The 13,823-nt window shown below is 47.7% G+C and overlaps 1 protein-coding gene across 3 annotated transcripts in view; it reads left to right on the top strand.

Moving 5' to 3' along the window:
* Positions 1-13,823, top strand: part of fbxl19 (F-box and leucine rich repeat protein 19) — a 45,395-nt gene that overhangs the window by 22,656 nt on the left and 8,916 nt on the right. For all 3 annotated transcript variants that reach the window (XM_081376147.1, XM_081376148.1, XM_081376146.1), the window contains one exon: positions 5,915-6,078. In XM_081376147.1, the coding sequence (XP_081232273.1) occupies positions 5,915-6,078 (164 nt within the window). The remainder of the gene's footprint in view (positions 1-5,914; positions 6,079-13,823) is intronic.

The following is a 13,823-nucleotide window of genomic DNA, read 5'->3' as shown; positions in this document are numbered from 1 at the left end:
GCTTCTGTCAGTCATGTGATGCGTGTGTTTGTCTGCAGCCTCTGTCAGTCATGTGATGTTTGTGTTTGTCTGCAGCCTCTGTCAGTCATGTGATGCGTGTGTTTGTCTTCAGCCTCTGTCAGTCATGTGATGTTTGTGTTTGTCTGCAGCCTCTGTCAGTCATGTGATGCGTGTGTTTGTCTGCAGGTGCTGTCAGTCATGTGATGCGTGTGTTTGTCTGCAGCCTCTGTCAGTCATGTGACTCGTGTGTTTGTCTGCAGCCTCTGTCAGTCATGTGACTCGTGTGTTTGTCTGCAGCCTCTGTCAGTCATGTGATGCGTGTGTTTGTCTTCAGCCTCTGTCAGTCATGTGATGTTTGTGTTTGTCTGCAGCCTCTGTCAGTCATGTGATGTTTGTGTTTGTCTGCAGCCTCTGTCAGTCATGTGATGCGTGTGTTTGTCTGCAGCCTCTGTCAGTCATGTGACTCGTGTGTTTGTCTGCAGCCTCTGTCAGTCATGTGACTCGTGTGTTTGTCTGCAGGTGCTGTCAGTCATGTGACGCGTGTGTTTGTCAGCAGCCTCTGTCAGTCATGTGACGCGTGTGTTTGTCTGCAGCCTCTGTCAGTCATGTGACACGTGTGTTTGTCTGCAGCCTCTGTCAGTCATGTGATGCGTGTGTTTGTCTGCAGCCTCTGTCAGTCATGTGACGCACGCGTGTGTTTGTCTGCAGCCTGTCAGTCATGTGACTCGTTTGTTTGTCTGCAGCCTCTGTCAGTCATGTGATGCGTGTGTTTGTCTGCAGCCTCTGTCAGTCATGTGACGCACGCGTGTGTTTGTCTGCAGCCTGTCAGTCATGTGACGCGTGTGTTTGTCTGCAGCCTCTGTCAGTCATGTGATGCGTGTGTTTGTCTGCAGCCTCTGTCAGTCATGTGACGCACGCGTGTGTTTGTCTGCAGCCTGTCAGTCATGTGACTCCTGTGTTTGTCTGCAGCCTCTGTCAGTCATGTGATGCGTGTGTTTGTCTGCAGCCTCTGTCAGTCATGTGACTTGTGCGTTTGTCTGCAGGTGCTGTCAGTCATGTGACGCGTGTGTTTGTCTGCAAGCCTCTGTCAGTCATGTGACGCGTGTGTTTGTCTGCAGCCTCTGTCAGTCATGTGATGCGTGTGTTTGTCTGCAGCCTGTCAGTCATGTGACGCACGCGTGTGTTTGTCTGCAGCCTGTCAGTCATGTGATGCAGTGTGTTTGTCTGCAGCGTCTGTCAGTCATGTGACACGTGTGTTTGTCTGCAGGTGCTGTCAGTCATGTGACGTGTTTGTCTGCAAGCCTCTGTCAGTCATGTGACGCGTGTGTTTGTCTGCAGCCTCTGTCAGTCGTGACGCGTGTGTTTGTCTGCAGCCTGTCAGTCATGTGACTCGTGTGTTTGTCTGCAGCCTCTGTCAGTCATGTGATGCGTGTGTTTGTCTGCAGCCTCTCTGTCATGTGACTCGTGTGTGTTTCTGCAGCCTCTGTCAGTCATGTGACGCGTGTGTTTGTCTGCAGCCTCTGTCAGTCATGTGATGCGTGTGTTTGTCTGCAGCCTCTGTCAGTCATGTGACTTGTGTGTGTTTGTCTGCAGCCTCTGTCAGTCATGTGATGTGTGTGTTTGTCTGCAGGTGCTGTCAGTCATGTGATGCGTGTGTTTGTCTGCAGGCTCTGTCAGTCATGTGACGTGTGTGTTTGTCAGCAGCCTCTGTCAGTCATGTGACGTGTGTGTTTGTCTGCAGCCTCTGTCAGTCATGTGACGCGTGTGTTTGTCTGCAGCCTGTCAGTCATTTGACTTGTGTGTTTGTCTGCAGCCTCTGTCAGTCATGTGACGCGTGTGTTTGTCTGCAGCCTGTCAGTCATTTGACTTGTGTGTTTGTCTGCAGCCTCTGTCAGTCATGTGATGCGTGTGTTTGTCTGCAGCCTCTGTCAGTCATGTGACGCGTGTGTTTGTCAGCAGCCTCTGTCAGTCATGTGACGTGTGTGTTTGTCTGCAGCCTCTGTCAGTCATGTGACGTGTGTGTTTGTCAGCAGCCTCTGTCAGTCATGTGACGTGTGTGTTTGTCTGCAGCCTCTGTCAGTCATGTGACGCGTGTGTTTGTCTGCAGCCTGTCAGTCATTTGACTTGTGTGTTTGTCTGCAGGCTCTGTCAGTCATGTGACGCGTGTGTTTGTCAGCAGCCTCTGTCAGTCATGTGACGTGTGTGTTTGTCTGCAGCCTCTGTCAGTCATGTGACGCGTGTGTTTGTCTGCAGCCTGTCAGTCATTTGACTTGTGTGTTTGTCTGCAGCCTCTGTCAGTCATGTGATGCGTGTGTTTGTCTGCAGCCTCTGTCAGTCATGTGACGCGTGTGTTTGTCTGCAGCCTCTGTCAGTCATGTGATGCGTGTGTTTGTCTGCAGCCTCTGTCAGTCATGTGACTTGTGTGTGTTTGTCTGCAGCCTCTGTCAGTCATGTGACGTGTGTGTTTGTCTGCAGCCTCTGTCGGTCATGTGACGCGTGTGTTTGTCTGCAGCCTGTCAGTCATTTGACTTGTGTGTTTGTCTGCAGCCTCTGTCAGTCATGTGATGCGTGTGTTTGTCTGCAGCCTCTGTCAGTCATGTGACTTGTGTGTGTTTGTCTGCAGCCTCTGTCAGTCATGTGATGCGTGTGTTTGTCTGCAGCCTCTGTCAGTCATGTGACGCGTGTGTTTGTCTGCAGCCTCTGTCAGTCATATGACTTGTGTGTGTTTGTCTGCAGCCTCTGTCAGTCATGTGACGCGTGTGTTTGTCTGCAGCCTCTGTCAGTCATGTGACGCGTGTGTTTGTCTGCAGCCTCTGTCAGTCATATGACTTGTGTGTGTTTGTCTGCAGCCTCTGTCAGTCATGTGACGCGTGTGTTTGTCTGCAGGCTCTGTCAGTCATGTGACTCGTGTGTTTGTCTGCAGCCTCTGTCAGTCATGTGACTCGTGTGTTTGTCTGCAGCCTCTGTCAGTCATGTGACTTGTGTGTGTGTTTGTCTGCAGCCTCTGTCAGTCATGTCAAGTCAAGTCAAGTCAAGTTTATTTATATAGCGCTTTTCACAACACAGGCTGTATCAAAGCAGCTTCACAGTAATAAATTAGAACAATACATCAATGTTTGTTTCTAGTGGAACGTCTACGTTCGGTAATGCTGATCAATAGTATCGTTGATTGATTAATTAAATTAAATATCCCCAAATATCCCCAACTGAGCAAGCCAAAGGCAACAGTGGCAAGGAACCGAAAAACTCCATCAGGTGACCTAATGGAGAAAAAAAAAAACCTTGGGAGAACCCGGGCTCAGTCGGGGGCCAGTTCTCCTCTGGCGTTTATGAACTAGAGGTCGGATTTAACTGTAAGATTAAAAGTATTATATGAATGCCTGGCTGAAGAGATGCGTCTTTAATCTAGTTTTAAACTGGGAGAGCGAGTCTGAGCAACGAACAGTATCCGGAAGACTATTCCAGAGTTTTGGTGCTAAATGTGAAAATGCTCTCCCTCCTTTGGTGGATCTGGATATCCTAGGTATGACCAGAAGCCTCGAATTTAGTGACCTTAAAGAGCGCGATGGATTATAGGGCGATAGAAGATCCGTTAAATAGACTGGAGCTAAGCCGTTTAGGGCTTTATAAGTCAGTAGCAATACCTTGTAATTAATACGGGACTTTATAGGTAACCAATGTAGGGATGATAAAATCGGTGTTATATGATCATATTTTCTTGATCTAGTTAGAACTCTAGCGGCGGCATTTTGGACTAACTGTAGCTTGTTTATTGAGGATGCAGGACAACCGGCTAATAACGCATTACAGTAATCTAGTCTCGAGGTCATGAATGCATGAACTAACTTTTCTGTATCAGAAACTGATAGCATATTACGTAGCTTAGCAATGTTTCTAAGGTGGAAAAAGGCTGTTCTTGTAACATATGAAATATGATTTTCAAAAGACAGGTTGCAGTCTAATATAACACCCAGGTCTTTTACTGTAGAGGATGAAGTAACAGGACATCCTACTATGTTAAAGTTGTATTGTGAGAGGTTTTGTGGGTGGTTTTTTGAACCGATAAGTAGTACCTCTGTCTTGTCTGGATTTAATAAAAGAAAATTATGCGTCATCCAATCTTTTATATCTTTAACACACTCTGTCAATTTGGATAATTTAGCGTTTTCATCTGGCCGTGATGAAATATAAATTTGAGTGTCATCAGCATAACAATGGAAACTAATTCCATGTTTCCTTATAATATTTCCAAGTGGCAGCATATATATTGAGAATAATAGAGGGCCTAACACAGATCCCTGCGGCACTCCATAGTTTACTGGAGTTATGATCGATTTTTCTCCATTTAAATAAACAAAATGGTAGCGTTCAGATAAATACGATCTAAACCAGCTTAATGCTTGTCCTTGAACACCAGTATAATTTTGTAGTCGATCTAAGAGTATTGTATGATCTATAGTATCGAACGCAGCACTAAGATCAAGTAAAACTAATATTGAGATACAGCCTTGGTCAGAAGCTAATAGTAAATCATTTGTGATTTTAACGAGCGCAGTTTCAGTGCTATGATGCGGCCTGAACCCAGACTGAAACTTTTCATAGGTGTCATTTTCTTGTAAGAAAGAGCCCAGTTGAGCGGACACAACTTTTTCTAGTATTTTAGACATAAAAGGTAGATTTGAAATGGGTCTAATAATTTACTAGATTATTCGGATCTAATTGTGGTTTCTTAATGAGAGGTTTTATAACTGCCAGTTTAAATGTTCTTGGAACATAACCTAAAGATAAAGACGAGTTAATAATATTGAGGAGAGGCTCTTCCACTACAGGTAACACTTCTTTCAATAGCTTAGTTGGTATAGGATCTAGTAAACATGTTGTTGTTTTAGATGAAGTAAAAAGTTTAACTCTTTTTGTTCTATAGTTGTAAAGCACTGTAATTGTTCTTGCGGGGTGATAATTGAGGCTGAATTATAAGGCGCGATTGAGGATTGAACGTTTACAATTGTGGTTCTGATGTTTTCTATTTTCTCAGTGAAGAACTTCATGAAATCATTACTACTAAACTGTAATGGAATATTTTGTTCAGGAGTCATCTGTTTATTTGTTAGTCTCGCCACGGTGTTAAATAAGAACTTAGGATTGTTATGGTTGTTTTCTATTAGTTTGCGGAGATGCTCAGCCCTGGCCGCTTTTAGGGCCTTTTTATAACGTGACATACTGTCTTTCCATGCGATTCTAAAGACCTCTAAGTTAGTTTGTTTCCATTTACGCTCTAAATTACGGGTTTCTCTCTTTAGAACACGCGTAGTATTGTTGTACCATGGTGCTTTACTTTTCTCATGTGACTTGTGTGTTTGTCTGCAGGCTCTGTCAGTCATGTGACACGTGTTTGTCTGTAGCCTCTTTCAGTCATGTGATGCGTGTGTTTGTCTGCAGCCTCTGTCATGTGACTCGTGTGTGTGTGTTTGTCTGCAGCCTCTGTCATGTGACTCGTGTGTTTTTCTGCAGCCTGTGTCAGTCATGTGATGCGTGTGTTTGTCTGCAGCCTCTTTCAGTAATGTGACTCATGTGTTTGTCTGCAGCCTCTGTCATGTGACTCGCGTGTTTGTCTGCAGCCTCTTTCAGTCATGTGACTCGTGTTTGTCTGCAGCCTCTGTCAGTCATGTGACTCGTGTGTGTTTGTCTGCAGCCTCTCAGTCATGTGACACGTGTGTTTGTCTGCAGCCTTTGTCAGTCATGTGACTTGTGTGTGTTTGTCTGCAGTCTTTGTCAGTCATGTAATGCGTATGTTTGTCTGCAGGTGCTGTCAGTCATGTGACGTGTGTGTTTGTCTGCAGGTGCTGTCAGTCATGTGATGCGTGTGTTTGTCTGCAGGTGCTGTCAGTCATGTGACGTGTGTGTTTGTCTGCAGGTGCTGTGATAAGAGGTTATGGACTCAGATCGACCTGAGCCGGCAGCGCTCCATCACTCCTCCGATGTTGAGTAGTATAATCCGCAGACAACCCGTATCTCTCAACCTGGGCTTCACTAACATCTCCAAGAAGCAGCTCATGTGGCTGATCAACCGTCTGCAAGGTATGTCCTCCTGCTAGCGTTACACGTGAAGCATTACACAGACTCAATGAGAAACAGTGCAGTGTTTCAGCCGTGGCAAGACACAGGCCTACAGGATCATATAAAAGCATAGAAGTGTGCGAAAGAGCAGAGAGGACGAAGGGTCCGAGTTCAGTGTGAGTTTACACCGGTCACCGATGGAAAGATCTACAGCGAGGAAGAATCAGTCCACGAGATTGAACCGAGCCCATGTTTGGAGTTTAAAGCTCAGAAGTGAGAGTGTAATGAGGGTGTTTTGCTTCTTCAAATGAAAACTACATCAGGTATAATTTATCTGAGTTATACCAGAAAGGGACCTTTCGCAGGGCTCGCAAGATCGCTAGCCTGACGTCCCGGGGCTATTGTGTTTTCCAGTCGGGCTACCAAAATGCAAAATCCTCCCTTTATTCACATTATTTACTAGTTATTTTAAGGAAAATTATGACCGTGCAAGTTTTTGATAATGCTTATTTATCCATAGCGAAATTTCTCATGAATCTCCGTGCCTGTTTTAAGAGAAACACATGACCAATAAAAATTAAAGCTCCACTTGCATGAATGCTTTACTTTTCATGTCAGTGATTCAGTGTTTGAATCCATGTGCTAACACACTATCACTGTAAAGCTGCTTTAAAACAAAAAAATCTGAATTGTAAAAAGCGCTACATAAATAAAGGTGAGTTGACCATCATATATTCTGCTATATAAATAGCATAAAATAATTAGAGCACCATTTACTTGCCTCAAAAAAGTCTGGTATTATTATTATTTATTGCTACACTTCAGTATGTGTATATTACATCAGAAACGTAACACTTTTAGCGTTGTCAGGCTTTAAATTTGACCTGCCACAAGGTGACACTGTTTTCAAAACTCACGATGCTTCAGAGAGTCATTATTTCTCCATCCCTCCTGCATCCAACTGCAAGTTCTGATGTTTGGGGAAGACAACTGGTGCTTCCAATCCAATTCCCTTGTAAAGCAGTGCCATTCTCACTTAATTTATTGTTGCTAAGTGACAGTAGGCGCGTTTCCATTACAGATTTGCGCAAAACTTTTGTTTTTTTTCTTCTTTTTTGTCTAAATGTCGACAAAAAACTATTGCAAAATGACGGCGTTTCTATTAACCGATGTTATGCGACTAAAACTTAGTCGCATTTTTTTCCTCTCGTGATAAGTCATTCCAAAAATCATGGCAACGGACGTTAGTAGGTATGTATATCCCAGCCACTGCACTGGCCATTATTATTAAGCGAAGGAGATGTATGTGTGTTATCCAATCATTAAAGGGTCATTTCACCCGTGGAGACATGAATGTGTATTGAAAGTGGGTCATTTATGTAGAAGAAATGTGAAATTATTTTTGAATTTGGAGCTTTCTAGACTGAGAAAAGCCAGAAAATGTATTTTTGGCTTATGTGGATGAAAGACAACAACTCCCAGAATGCACTTGCTTCGCTGCCCTACAAGGCCACTCCCAAGCCACGCCTACCGGTAAGACAGCGCAGTTGAAAACAAAAACATCAAGGCAAGGCTATGCTACGAGTGAGTCTCCGTGACGAGTTTGCCCAAAATGTCCGGGATTCGGCTTTTGCGTTCTACAGTCGCCATTCATCATCAGTTTACTGTGGCGAGCAGGACGAGGCTGAGGGGCGTGGGAGAACGGCGCGAGGCCGGTGGCGTGATTACTGACGACCGACACCTGTGAGGCACTGTTCTCGTATCTCGCACGGAGGAGCAGGTATTTTCTTAGCAATGGTAAAACACACATCAACCGATCACGCCACCGGCCTCGCGTCTTTCAACCGATCACGCCACCGGCCTCGCGTCTTTCTCCCGCGGCGCTAGCCTCGTCCTGCTCCCTGTATTACTGTGATTACTGATGAGCGCGCCTGTGAGATGCACCGGTCTCATGGGCTATCTCTCACGGAGGTGCGGGTATTTTCTTAGCAATGTTAAAACGCAAATCAACCTATCACTTGTTTAGCATTCATGTAAACATTACATTCAGATTCACCAATCGGGGTGAATTCAGTTAGATTGAAACAAAAGGTGAGCATGTAAACAATGGATGGCGACCGCAGAAAGCAAAAGCTGAATCCCGGACATTTTTGTCGATCTCGACGGCCGGACATGTCCGGGAAATAGAGTATGGTAACCCCTACTACTCAGCTTTCTACGTCCCTGTTTTCTGCAGGTTTCTGCCGTTGAAATCAAACGCACTCGCACTGATCTGTGATAGGTCTGTTAGCGCATTAGGTCCAACCCCCTATGGGCGGGTTTGAAAGGGTGGATCTAGTGCTTGTAGTCTTAACAGAAATCCCCCCCTCTTACACTTCCTCCTACAATGACGCAAAATGACGATTTTTGCGTCATTGTAGGAGGAAGTGTAAAGAGGTAAATACAGATTTCTCTCGTCTCGGGGGAAAATGAAAAAATGTTGCATGACCATTCAATAGTATGACTGGGTTTCTAACAATGCAAAGCTTAATGCAAATGGGTGAAGTGTCCCTTTAATGGCAAGGAAAGACCCTTAATGCTTGAGAGCGGCACGTATGAGGTGTTTCTCCCTCATATCAGCTTTGTGGTCTTGATTGTGGCATTTCTTTGAGTTTTAGAATCCAGTATTCCTGTAATTCTTTTGTCTTTTATGAATTTAATAAAAAACTCTGTCTAGTCTTCTATCCAAACATACCGCATCATCTACGTCAGGTGACCTGTAAATGTGCAAAAACTGTTTCCATTGCAGTTTTGCAAAATATTTATTTTTCGAATTTCCTGAAAAACCCCCCCATGCGAGCGTAAAAAACTTTTTTGCAATAAATGGGAGTTTTTGCGAAATTGACGTGTTTCCAATGGGCGTATTATCATCATCTTCCGCTTATCCGGGGCCGGGTCGCGGGGGCAGCAGTCTTAGCAGAGATGCCCAGACTTCCCTCTCCCCAGACACTTCCTCCAGCTCTTCCGGGGGGACACCGAGGCCTTCCCAGGCCAGCCGGGAGACATAATCCCTCCAGGGTCCTAGGTCTTGCCCGGGGTCTCCTCCCGGTGGGACGCGACCGGAACACCTTCCCGGGAAGGTGTCCAGGAGGCATCAGGAACAGATGCCCGAGCCACCTCAGCTGGCTCCTCTCGATGTGGAGGAGCAGCGGCTCTACTCTGAGCTCCTCCCGAGTGTCCTCACCCTATCTCTAAGGGATCGCCCAGCCACCCTGCGGAGAAAGCTCATTTCGGCCGCCTGTATCCGATGATACCCACAGCTCATGACCATAGGTGAGAGTAGGAATGTGGATTGACCGGTAAATCGAGAGTGTCGCCTTGCAGCTCCTTCACCATGGCGGACCTGCTACATCGACCGCATTACTGCATAAGCTGCACCGATCCGTCTGTCAATCTCCCGTTCCATCCTTCCCTCACTCGTGAACAAGACCCCAAGATACTTGAACTCCTCCACTTGAGGCAGGAACTCTCCACCAACCTGAAGTGGGCAACCTGAAATGAGTCCAACATGCACCGGGAACAAGTCTGACTTACTGCCGGAAATGTGAACCAAGCTCCTGCTCCAGTCGTACGGGGACCGGACAGCCCTTAGCAAAGGGCCCTGGACCCCATACTCCCAGAGCACCCTCCACAGGACGCTGCGAGGGCCACGACCGGGACAAAAACCTCACTGTTCCTCCTGAATCTGAGGTTCTACTATCGGCCATATTCTCCTCTCCACTACCCTGGCATAGACTTTCCCGGGGAGGCTGAGAAGTGTGATTCCCCCTGTAGTTGGAACACACCCTCTGGTCCCCCTTCTTAAAAAGAGGGACCACCACCCCGGTCTGCCAGTCCTACCTCGGTGACTTCAGTCCACCCCAGTCTGCCAGTCCTACCTCGGTGACTTCAGCCCACCCCAGTGCAGAGTACCCGACCCTCTTGGGGTCTCTGGGAGGGGTGCTGGAAAGTGCTCCGTCGTTCTACAGGGGGACTTCAACGCCCACGTGGGCAGCTACAGTAACACCTGGAGGGGCGTGATTGGGAGGATCTGATCCTGATCTGATCTGTGTTCTGTTATTGGACTTCTGTGCTAGTTACAGCTGTCCATAACGAACACCATGTTCAAGCATAAGCGTGATAAGTGTGTCCATCAGTGCACATGGCATCAGCAGCTGACGGGTACCGGCGAGCCAAGCAGACTGCTGGGAGGAGTTCGGTGAGGCCATGGAGAAGGACTACCGGTTGGCCTCAAAGAGATTCTGGCAAACCATCCGGCTCCTCAGGAGAGGGAAGCAGTGACACTGTTTACAGTGGAGGTGGGCAGCTGTTGACCTCAACTGGGGATGTCGTCGGACGGTGGAAGGAATACTTCGAGGATCTCCTCAATCCCACTGACACGTCTTCCATTGAGTAATGCGACAAACTGCCTATATTTACGCTACGCCATGATGCACTACGCTACTTCTGACGTCATAAATATCGTAAGTTGCGCATTAGGGGCAAGTAGACTGTGTATGGCCGTTTGGCCAGAAGCTAGAATTTTACGTTAAAATAAAGTAAAGTTTTAAATAATATTTTATACTCAGAAGATCACAGGAGCAAACAGGATAAAATCAAACCAAACAATACATTAACAAGAACAGTTGAAACACAGGGATTAAATACACAGTGCAAACAAAGGAAACTTTAAAACAGGTGGCAATGAGCAGTAATTAAATAAGAGACCATGACGATTAACAAACAGTGAAAACAGGCAATCAGGAAACAGGGAAAATCAAACCATGTCTTGTTCTCTCGCTGATGTCTCGGTGTCTTGGTCTCTCGCTGATATCTCGGTCTCTCTGTCTCTCGCTGATGTCTCGGTGTCTCGGTGTCGGTGTTTCGCTGATGTCTTGGTGATATCTAGGTTTCTCGCTGATGTCTCGACCTTTCTGTCTCTCGCTGATGTCTCGGTGTCTCTCGCTGATGTCTCGGTGTCTCTCGCTGATGTCTCGGTGTCTCTCTGATGTCTCGGTGTCTCGCTGATGTCTCGGTCTCTCTGTCTCTCGCTGATGTCTCTGTGTCGGTGTTTCGCTGATGTCTTGGTGATATCTAGGTTTCTCGCTAATGTCTCGACCTTTCTGTCTCTCGCTGATGTCTCGGTCTCTCTGTCTCTCGCTGATGTCTTGGTGTCGGTGTCTCGCTGATGTCTCGATCTTTCTGTCTCTCGCTGATGTCTCGGGGTCTCTCTGATGTCTCGGTGTTTCGCTGATGTCTTGGTGATATCTAGGTTTCTCGCTGATGTCTCGACCTTTCTGTCTCTCGCTGATGTCTCGGGGTCTCTCTGATGTCTCGGTGTCTCGCTGATGTCTCGGTCTCTCTGTCTTTCGCTGATATCTCGGTCTCGGTGTCTCGCTGATGTCTCGGTTTCTCGCTGATGTCTCAATCTTTCTGTCTCTCGCTGATATCTCGATGTCTCACTGATGTCTCGTGTCTCGCTGATATCTCGGTGTCTCACTGATGTCTCTGTGTCTCACTGATGTCTCTGTGTCTCGCTGATGTCTCGGTGTCACTGATGTCTCGGTGTCTCGCTGATGTCTCGGTGTCACTGATGTCTCAGTGTTTCGCTGATGTCTCTGTGTCTTGGTCTCTCGCTGATGTCTCGGTGTCTTGGTCTCTCGCTGATGTCTCGGTGTCTCACTGATGTCTCGGTGTCTCGCTGATGTCTCGGTGTCACTGATGTCTCGGTCTCTCGCTGATGTCTCGGTGTCTCTCTGATGTCTCGGTGTCTCGCTGATGTCTCGGTGTCACTGATGTCTTGGTGATATCTAGGTTTCTCGCTGATGTCTCGACCTTTCTGTCTCTCGCTGATGTCTCGGGGTCTCTCTGATGTCTCGGTGTCTCGCTGATGTCTCGGTCTCTCTGTCTTTCGCTGATATCTCGGTGTCGGTGTCTCGGTGTCTCGCTGATGTCTCGGTGATATCTAGGTTTCTCGCTGATGTCTCAATCTTTCTGTCTCTCGCTGATATCTCGATGTCTCACTGATGTCTCGTGTCTCGCTGATGTCTCTGTGTCTCACTGATGTCTCTGTGTCTCGCTGATGTCTCTGTGTCTCGCTGATGTCTCGGTGTCTCTGATGTCTCTGTGTCTCGCTGATGTCTCGGTGTCTTGGTCTCTCGCTGATGTCTCGGTGTCTTGGTCTCTCGCTGATGTCTCGGTGTCTCACTGATGTCTCGGTGTCTCACTGATGTCTCGGTGTCTCGCTGATGTCTCGGTGTCACTGATGTCTCGGTGTCTCACTGATGTCTCGGTGTCTCACTGATGTCTCGGTGTCACTGATGTCTTGGTGTCTCGCTGATGTCTTGGTGTCTCGCTGATGTCTCGGTGTCTCACTGATGTCTCGGTGTCTCGCTGATGTCTCGGTGTCACTGATGTCTCGGTGTCTCGCTGATGTCTCGGTGTCTCGCTGATGTCTCGTGTCTCGCTGATGTCTCGGTGTCTTGGTCTCTCGCTGATGTCTCTGTGTCACTGATGTCTCGGTGTCTCGCTGATGTCTCGGTGTCACTGATGTCTTGGTGTCACTGATGTCTCGGTGTCTCGCTGATGTCTCGGTGTCACTGATGTCTCGGTGTCTCGCTGATGTCTCGGTGTCTCGCTGATGTCTCGGTGTCACTGATGTCTCGGTCTCTCGCTGATGTCTCGGTGTCTCACTGATGTCTCGGTGTCTCGCTGATGTCTCGGTGTCTCGCTGATGTCTCGGTGTCTCGCTGATGTCTCGGTGTCACTGATGTCTCGGTGTCTCGCTGATGTCTCGGTGTCTCGCTGATGTCTCGGTGTCTCGCTGATGTCTCGGTGTCTCGCTGATGTCTCGGTGTCTCGCTGATGTCTCGGTGTCTCGCTGATGTCTCGTGTCTCGCTGATGTCTCGGTGTCTTGGTCTCTCGCTGATGTCTCTGTGTCACTGATGTCTCGGTGTCTCGCTGATGTCTTGGTGTCACTGATGTCTTGGTGTCACTGATGTCTTGGTGTCACTGATGTCTTGGTGTCACTGATGTCTTGGTGTCACTGATGTCTCGGTGTCTCGCTGATGTCTCGGTGTCACTGATGTCTCGGTGTCTCGCTGATGTCTCGGTGTCTCGCTGATGTCTCGGTGTCACTGATGTCTCGGTGTCACTGATGTCTCGGTGTCTCGCTGATGTCTCGGTGTCACTGATGTCTCGGTGTCTCGCTGATGTCTCGGTGTCTCGCTGATGTCTCTGTGTCTCGCTGATGTCTCGGTGTCACTGATGTCTCGGTGTCTCACTGATGTCTCGGTGTCACTGATGTCTCGGTGTCTTGGTCTCTCGCTGATATCTCGGTGTCTTGCTGATGTCTTTGTCTCTCTGTCTCTCACTGATATCGGTGTCTCGCTGATGTCTCGATGTCTTGGTCTCTCGCTGATGTCTCGGTGTCACTGATGTCTCGGTGTCTCGCTGATGTCTCGGTGTCTCGCTGATGTCTCGGTGTCTCTCTGTCTCTCACTGATGTCTCTGTGTCTTGCTGATGTCTCGGTGTCTTGCTGATGTCTCGGTGTCTCGCTGGTGTCTCGCTGGTGTCTCGCTGATGTCTCGCTGATGTCTCGCTGATGTCTCGCTGATGTCTCGCTGATGTCTCGCTGATGTCTCGCTGATGTCTCGGTGTCTCTCTGTCTCTCACTGATGTCTCTGTGTCTCGCTGATGTCTCGGTGTCTTGCTGATGTGTCGGTGTCTTACTGATGTCTCGGCCTC

Source organism: Scardinius erythrophthalmus (genome assembly GCF_964197995.2).
Source record: "Scardinius erythrophthalmus genome assembly, chromosome: 10".
Lineage (NCBI taxonomy): Eukaryota > Metazoa > Chordata > Actinopteri > Cypriniformes > Leuciscidae > Scardinius > Scardinius erythrophthalmus.
This window is presented reverse-complemented; position numbering and strand designations above follow the sequence as displayed.